Below are 8,295 nucleotides of genomic sequence, written 5' to 3'. Positions count from 1 at the left end.
AATTCCTACGCATGTGCGTACATTAACACCTACGGAGTGTCACCAAATAAATAGGCGAATGATAGCTCTCAAACTTTAAGACGAGAGCAACTCAAGTGCATGTTTGTAGCGGGAAAGAAACTAAAATGTATCACAAGCGCATAATAGTGAAACACACATATAATAATAAAACATATGACGTCAGATGTACATTTTCGCTTCCTCACCCTTTTCCCTGGTTCATTCCATCACCACTTCTTCTAGAAGGATCCATCTTCCAGCTCTCCCCTGCTGCAGTGTAGACCACGTGTATTCCTCCAGGCCCACATGTAGAGGATTTTGACCTAGTCTGTAATGTGGCTGTTAGCAGCAGGTTCTCTGAAGGGCACAGTGGGTCCCTGGCCATTATGTTTCTCTGTCTGCCTATATACAGCGATTTAGATTTCTCAGCCATGGACTGACATCATGATGAACTGCTTTACAACGAGCTGAAAGCCTCTGGGCCGTGTGACAATTAATTGAGCCTTCTGAAACCAAGGGACAAAGGCCGGCTAGATAGCTCAGGGGACTAAAGCACCTGCTTAGGCAGACTCAAGGACCGAGGTTTGATCTCTGCCAGCTGTGTCCCCAAGGTGCCCTGAGAAGGCGATCGAGACTGAATATGGTGGCGCACACCTGTAATACCAGCGCTTGGGAGGCTGAGAACACGGGGATCACTGGTGTCTGATCTGTGTAGTGAGGTACTCTAGACCGTGTACTACATAAGAAACCAAGGGAGAGACTTTGAACTTGCCATATTCATCACTGATTTATTTTATTCCTGTTCTGCTTGTTTTGGTGGCAGATATTCCATGCAATGAATGCAGAGGCACTGCTGCCACCTCCCCACAATTCAGCATGCGTTAGAAACTCAGCGTTGGTTATTGTGGAGTGCAGGAATAGTGGATGAATTGCACCCACGCGGAGAAGCAAGCAAGAACTCAGTGTACACATTGACCATAGACCACAGAATGTGTGGAAGAACTACACACTACACACACACAGATATGCACACACATGGGTGTGCATACCACTCACACAAACTCAAACACACCCCTGAGCTGCACTGCAGACCCAGGCTGGAGGGTGACCAGATGGGCAAAGAAGTGGGAATGTTCTGTGGGGAGCTTGAAATGAACATGCATGGATTTAGGACAGATTGGTAAGTGTGGAGAAGCTTCATGGAGCTGATACCAGAGGCTGTGGCTAGGGCCGGCAGGACAGAGACCATGCACGGCCTGCAGTACAGAGGCAGTGTTTCTCTCCATCTCTGTGCATGCCGAAGACTCCCAGCTGTTCAGGCTGTGCAGGAAGTGTACCCTGAGTGTGTCTGCAAACACATCCTGGAGGCTGGTGCTGAGGGAGAAGAGGCAGGAGTGAGGGGGATCTGGCGATGGTGGAAAAGATGAAGTCCAAGAATGAGCAGCATCAAGAAGGGCAAAGGGAAGAAGGGTGATCAGGGCCTAGGTTGTGGGAGGAAAGGGAGCAGCTAGTGATGGTGGGTCAGGAGAGCTGGAGAGAGGTGTCACTGGAGAAGCATACGCTGGTCCTGGGTTAAGATGGGGCCACAGAACCATGAGCACAGTGGGGATCCAGGCAGGGCACCTGGGCTCGGGATTGCAATGGGTAACTGACCTGTGCCTGAGGCAGGCACCCTGGAGAATCATGAAGGAGATGTTGAAGGGGAGGTGCTGTGCTGCGATGTCCCTTCACTTACCTGAGAGACTAGCCTGTAACGTGGTTCATGTCTGCGGCTGTACTTTCCACTCTCATGCTTTGGGACTTCACTCTAAGCAAAGACAGAAGAATCTTGTAGCACGAGCATTGGGTGTGCAGTGGCAAAGTCGATGAACACGTGCCCTGACAAGGGGCTTCAGGGGTGACAGTAGGAGAGAGGAAGCTCCCAGACCTTCTAGTGGGACCAATTATCTCTTGCTGAATTAGAGTTGCAGACAGATAACAAATGTTCCTTGTACTATCCCTGCCAGCAACTAAGCCCCTGCATCATCCCAGCCCTTTAGACCTTGTTGTGTCCTGCAGCACTAAGAGTCTTGGTCCAGTGCTGAGTACCATGCCCTTCCTTCAGCCCCTACAGCTCTCACCTCAGGAAAATTAGGCAGATCCCAAGAAGCAGGATCTTGACAGACATCCCTGTGATGGCCAGCAGCACCGCCTCTGCCATGGGCTCTGATTTTCCTGCAGGAAAGTGGGGAGGCTGAGTTCTCCTACATGAGCAACATTCCAATCACTGTTCTCACCTTTGCGCTTGTATAGAGTCCTCCTGTCATTCATCATCTCTTTCTCACCCGAAATCTCAAGTGTCCAGTCTGACTCAAGACCGTGTCCTTGGCAGACCAGCACTTAAGCTTCTGAGCTAGCTCTCCACACCCAGCCTGTAGCCTCTTTGCAAAGGAAAGCATTAATGTTGAGAAAAATGTGGAGAGTTCAAGCTTTTTTTTTTTTTTTGGCAGAGCTGGGGATTGAACTCAGGTCCTTGTGCTTGCCAGGCAAGTGCTTATTTCACTGAGCTATCTCCCCGGCCCCTTGATTGTGTCTTGTGGAAAATTAAGTTTATGCTGACCCTGGGCAAAGAATTCTACATTTCCACAAAAACTAATGTCTGAGTGACCTAATCCCAAAATTATTTTCTAAATTACAATACCCCTACGTTCATCTCTGAATTCCAGTATCCTGGTAACTCTAATTGATGATATGGAATCAAGACTATGAAAACACACACACTGAAGCAGGTAATCCTAGCAGCATACTTTACAGACATTATAAGTGGAAGCAACCCTAGAGGCCACCACGTGATAACCAGGTGAGCACAGTGTGGTCTATCCAGTCCCTGGTGAGGTATTTAAGATTGGAACAAGATGAAGCACTCATGCAGGTGGCTCGGATGAAGCTGGAGAGCGCTATGCTAGGTGAGGCAGCCACACAGAAGAGGCTGCCGTGTGTGTGACTCTCCCTGTGTACTCCATGCAGACCACGCAAATCTGAGAGAAGGGGGCGAGGGACTGTCAGGAGAGAGGCACAGGTTTGGGAGGCAGGGTTTCTTTCTGGGTTGGTGAATGTTCTGGAATGACAGAGTGCTGAGGGTCATGCCTCAGTATTGGTGTATTAAATCTAGGTTGTTTGTTGTGTGTTTTATATAAAAAGTGCTGTATTTAATATTAGTATAATTTATTTCAAGAAAGTATGCAGAGATAAGCTTGAAATTTATACAGAGACACTCAAATTCACCTGTTGGTGAAATGGTTAAAAATTCCACCATTAGGCTCAGAAGATAGCTTGGTTGCCAAGTGTCTACCAGCAATTTCAGGAACTGGCTTTGATGCCTGGTAGCATATGCCAAGCTGGCCATGGTCCCTTGGCCCAACAAGTCTTCCACTGAATGACAAAGAATTTCAAACCTAATACAGGCCAGCAAGATGGCTCAGTGGACTAACTGCCTGCTTAGGCAAGCACAGGGAGTGGGGTTTTATCCCTGGTAAAACATACCAGATCAGCACTACCCATGGTCATGCTGAGCCAGACACGGAAACCAGGCACAATGGTGCCTGCCAGTAATCCCAGTATTGGGGAGGCTGTGACAGGAGGATCTTTATGAGTCTGATATGTGTATCAAGATCTTGTAAGAAATAATTAATAAATAAAAGAATGGTGAAACATTCCACTGTGGAGCTTAGAGAAACCGGGTGGCAGCTTTTGCTGAATGCTCCAAGTTCAATCTAAGATCCCAAGGTGAACATCTGAAGCAAACAGTACGGTTCCTTGGCCAATAGACACTTGCTGTCGGGGCTTTCAGTGTTGGGAGTGTAACTGTGCCCATGCTTCCTGCAAACCTCTCGGCTGCGTGTGTCAGAGCAAGAGGAACCACATGACGCAGGTCCATCTGCATTTAGGACCTCAGCTCCTTGGCACACACTGGTAGACAATGATGACAACACTGGGGTCCTCATGCAGTGGGGACCACCGTGAGGGTGCACCAGGACCACCTGTGCTCCTGACACCCTGTGACCTCTCTGACCTCTGGAGGACAGACCGAAGCTCTGTAGCACGTGGCCAGGGACATTCCTGTGGAGGGACTGAGCATCTGAGGACAGACTACAATCTGTTACTGGTTTCCTGTGGCTCTGCTTCATTCCACAGTGTTGAGATTAATGCTACGGGTGCATGCAGTGCTGGACCCCAAGTGCAGGGGCCCTCTGATGATGGTGAGTGAAGGTTTTCCTCTCTGTGGTATCTGTGGGAATGAGGGGGAAAGGAGAAGATCTCCATGTGGTCATGGTTTCTGTGCATGAGAGGAGTCCCTGGGTATGCACAGGCAGCTCTGTCACTGGGTGCACAGGATGGAGAGCGTCCTGGCCCTGCCTGAGTGGAGGCTCTGCCCCAGCCCCAGAAAGGCGCCTCTCAACCTGGGCCAGCTGCTGGAGAGACACAAACCAGAAAGCCCCTTGCAGCCTCTAGAAGAGGAAGAGGTTTGTTTTCTCAGCCCAGTCACACCCCAGAGAGACAGGGTTGCACCTGCGCGTGTTCGTCCAGCCAGGTTCCCAGCACAGAGACACATGAGGCCCAAGGCTTCTTCCTCCTGGCAGTCACCATCCCAGTGATGTACGTACCAGGCAAAGCACTCACCAGTGAGGTTGAGCTGCACAGTCTGCTCCACAGTCACACCAACTGCAGGGAACATCACCTGACAGGTGAGGTAGGTGCCATGGTCCTCAGGCTGGGGGCTCAGGGTAAGCACAGAAGAGTGGGTGGTCCTGGGACCCAGCGAGGTGAAGGCAGGTGACCTCCAGGAGAAGATGGGGGGTGTCCCCTGCTTACAGGCCCAGGGCACAGAGCAGGTCAGGTTGCTGGGGCGGCCAGGCATGAGGATCCCAGGGATGAGGATTACAGGGGTGTGGGTCAGGGCTAGGAGGAGAGGGGACAGAGGGATTAAGAGGGCAGAGTTAAGTAGCCCAGGCCTCAACCCAGCTCCTCTTGATGTCCTAATACTTGAACCCCAACCCTGCCAAAGACAGCATCCATCCCAGCCACCTCCAGAGGCCTCCACCACCTGTGCCTGGTGCCCAGGACTTACCTGTCACTTCCACAGAGACTGGGTCTGCACAGTAACTCCATTGTACACTTCCTGAGTCCTCCCGAAAGAAGTATGAGCCACTGTCACCCTTCTGTGCATCTCTGATGTGCAGGGAGCAGTTCTTGGTCTGTGCGTCCAAGAGCAGGTGGAACCGGCCCTGAGTTCTCTCCTGTACTTGGCGTTGGGGGTCGTTTGTGGCCACTGGGGAGTCGTGTCTTGTATCGGCCCCTTCCTGAAACCAGTAGCCATAGACAGTCCTTGAGGTCACTTTAGAGGTGGGGTATCTGCAGAGCACAAGGCCGCACTGGCCCTCCTGGATGCTCGCTGACCTGGCCACCTCTAGCCTGTGGATTGAAATCTCAGGTGGGCACTTTGAGGATAAACGAGGTGCAGCTCTTCCCAACCCCCACTGCCCTTCTCCCTGCATCCACAGCAGCAGCAGGGGTAGTAGCATCTCAGAGCTCGAGGTCCTGGCTCCTCTGTCAGCACAGAAGGACACAGTGTGGAGGGGAAGTGTGGTGTAAGCCTCAGAAGCCAGGGTGGAGCAAGAGGTGGGCCTTTGCAGAAGAGGAAGTCAGACTATGCCTTGTGCAAGCTGCCCTTTTTCACAGAATGGATAGAAGCACAGAGAATTGCCCAGAGAGAATACAGGAGCAGAAGCGTCCTCCTGGCCCCATCCTGGAAGCTTGTTTCAGTACTGGGATGCCCAGGGATGTGGGGAAACCTGAGACAGAGTCAAGAGTGAGGGTCAGGCCGCCTCCCTCCTGGCTGGCCCAGCAAGGGTGCACCTTTTCCTATGTTGAGGTGTGAATGGTGAAGAAGGAGAAAGGTTTCTGAATGCTGTTTGTGTCTGGGACAGAAGAAAGGAAGAGGCGTCCTCAGCCATGCACGGACAACAGCTCACTGTTCATTCTCTCAGTAAATTTTGTGAGCCGCAGAATCAGAAAGGTTTGCCAAATGTGTGTAGGTGGGCCTAGGCCTCAGTGCCTAAAGCATACGAGCTTGCTCAGTCCTGAGATAAGCATCTTGATTGGTTCATGTCGGCTACTCGTGAACAAGTAATCTTGTTTCCTATGTTACTAACTTTGGAAGTTTATAAATAAATGTCCATACTGTGGCTCATGGGATCCTCTCACCAACCAGGCAGAGGAGCCATCCCCTAGCCCTGCTTTTGTTTTCTCTGTCTTTTCCACGTTCCTGCCACCATTTTCCCCTAGACAGAATGAATCACACTGAGACCCAAGGATGCTTAGCAGGAAACACATAGTGAGCTTGAAGCACCTGTGGAGGTGGACCTGAGAGGATCAGGGAAGGCCTGAGCTGAAGCCTAGGCCTGCCCTGTGCAGGAGTCTCAAGGCCACAGGTGGTAGCAGGTTGAGAGCAATGTTGTAGCAGGAGAGACACATCGCTGTCCTAGATTAGTTCGGTGGCTCCCGTAGTGCAACACTTCGAGGAACAAACAAACAGCGACTTCACGTGACACAGAGAGGACATAAGCTTTGTGCTAGTGCAGAAGGAAGTTCCTTTTCACCAGTGGCTGGTGGGACGCAGTGGGTGTCACTGTTCTTGTGGTACAGGTGAGCCCTTCCTTACATGCAGTACGTCCGCCCCTCATTGGCTCATGGGCCTCAACAGATGTGCACATTCAGATGAAGGGAGGGAATTATATAGGTACAATTAATTTTGGCCTTCGCTCACATGGAGCTCTAGCTCCCTCACTCAGTGTTTACCAGGGAATCAGAACCCCATTTCCCAAATGTGTGTCACACAAGAGGTGACTCATGTGCATGCAGTGGAAGAGCAAAGATGATGAAAGGAGACACAGCGGGGGACCCACAGGGTGCAGAAGATGACACAGCAACTCTGAGGGCAGAGCAGGGCTCCCACGGTATCTGAACTTCTCAATGCTCTCTCTTTAGTAAGAAGAGCTTTGCAGAAGGCACTGGGTCAACTTCCTTGAGTGGCAGGGTTTGTCCTGGGCCATTGAGTTGGCCCCTGGATATAAGCACAGAGGCCGTGTACTGGAGGAGCAGAGGGCGAGGAGAGAGAGACACTGGAGGGCCTAAGATCTTCTGCCCACAGGTGCCGAGAGTTGTGTGACAGGGCCAGGTGTCAAGGGAGACAGAATCCTGCACCAGAAGAGTGGTGGCATGGAGTCTGGGGAAGGCTGCACAAGGTACCCTTAGGTCTGACCCAGGGACTCTGACTTCAGAAATAAGAGAAACTGAGTCTTGGCATTTCAAAATCATGCAGCATCAATCAAACGCCCTCATCCAGAGATGACTGCTGCGGAGAAAGCACAGACTCATACACGCACAGCACACCACATAGGAAGGTCCACCCACGCAGTTACACACTCTGAGGCAAGAAGGAGAGCTGGGCTTCTGCATGGCACGGATGAATTCAAGTCCTCATGGAACATTCAGTACACAGAGACACAATTTCCCATTAGGAGATTTTATGTGATTGCAAAAATTTCTAATTCATGAAAGTAAGAGGAGATGAGTGCTGGGCAGACTGGGGAGTGGGAAGAAGTGGGAAAGTTGGGCAAAGGGCCGGGGTTGTACTGGGCCAAGAGGAGTGCATTCTGGAGAGCTGCCTAGGGGTGTATAGCCAATGATGCAGCAGAAAACTAATCCTCCCAACTGCAGCGCAGCCTAGATTCACACAGGATGTGCCAGGTCCCACTGCAGAGGTGCTAATGACCGGGTGTGGCCACGCAAGTGTCAGCGTCCTCAGCACGGAGCAGGATGAGGTGGTCTCCGAAGAACAGCGCATGCGTGCATCTGTTGGGAGTGTTTCTGTTCATTTGTTTGATAACGGTAATTATAAATTAGAGATCAGTTTCCATAAAAGTCGCGCTGCATAATGAAAGTGTATAAATATTTTGTCAGCTATAACTCAGCATCAGAAATATGCCCTAAAAATTTTTGAAGTTAATCAAAACAAAGTATTTCAATTAATCCATAAAGATAAAATGCTGATAGAAAGGTGACAGTGAATGAGCGTGTTTCCTCCTCAGCACCTGTGATCACCCCTGTCCCTCCTCCACCGCGGCCTCCCTTCACCCCAGTTGTGTGCTGTGGCGTTGCAGCCTGTGCCCTCTGCTCTGCCCATGTTTTGACCCAGATCTCTGCCTGGATCCGCACCTTGGTGTCATGAGCCTCTCACAATGCCAGTCTTTCTTC

General features: G+C 50.9%; 1 protein-coding gene across 2 annotated transcripts; it reads right to left on the bottom strand.

The window, feature by feature from the left end:
• Nucleotides 1-1,306: 1,306 nt before the first annotated feature.
• LOC101590291 (sialic acid-binding Ig-like lectin 6) lies at nt 1,307-5,599 on the bottom strand. 2 transcript variants are annotated; one of them, XM_023704881.1, is made up of 5 exons: nt 5,108-5,599; nt 4,660-4,938; nt 2,121-2,214; nt 1,736-1,807; nt 1,307-1,374 (listed from the first exon to the last, which is right to left on the bottom strand). In XM_023704881.1, exons 1-4 carry the CDS (start codon nt 5,559-5,561, stop codon nt 1,744-1,746), a joined length of 891 nt encoding a protein of 296 aa, XP_023560649.1. In that variant the 5' UTR covers nt 5,562-5,599; the 3' UTR covers nt 1,307-1,374; nt 1,736-1,743. The 2 variants fall into 2 exon arrangements, with proteins under 2 accessions (XP_023560649.1, XP_023560650.1); XM_023704882.1 differs by lacking the exons at nt 1,307-1,374; nt 2,121-2,214 and having other exon boundaries at nt 1,740-1,807.
• Between the last annotated feature and the right edge of the window lie 2,696 nt (nt 5,600-8,295).

Source organism: Octodon degus, unplaced genomic scaffold (genome assembly GCF_000260255.1).
Source record: "Octodon degus isolate 3935 unplaced genomic scaffold, OctDeg1.0 scaffold00206, whole genome shotgun sequence".
Taxonomy (NCBI): domain Eukaryota; kingdom Metazoa; phylum Chordata; class Mammalia; order Rodentia; family Octodontidae; genus Octodon; species Octodon degus.
This window is presented reverse-complemented; position numbering and strand designations above follow the sequence as displayed.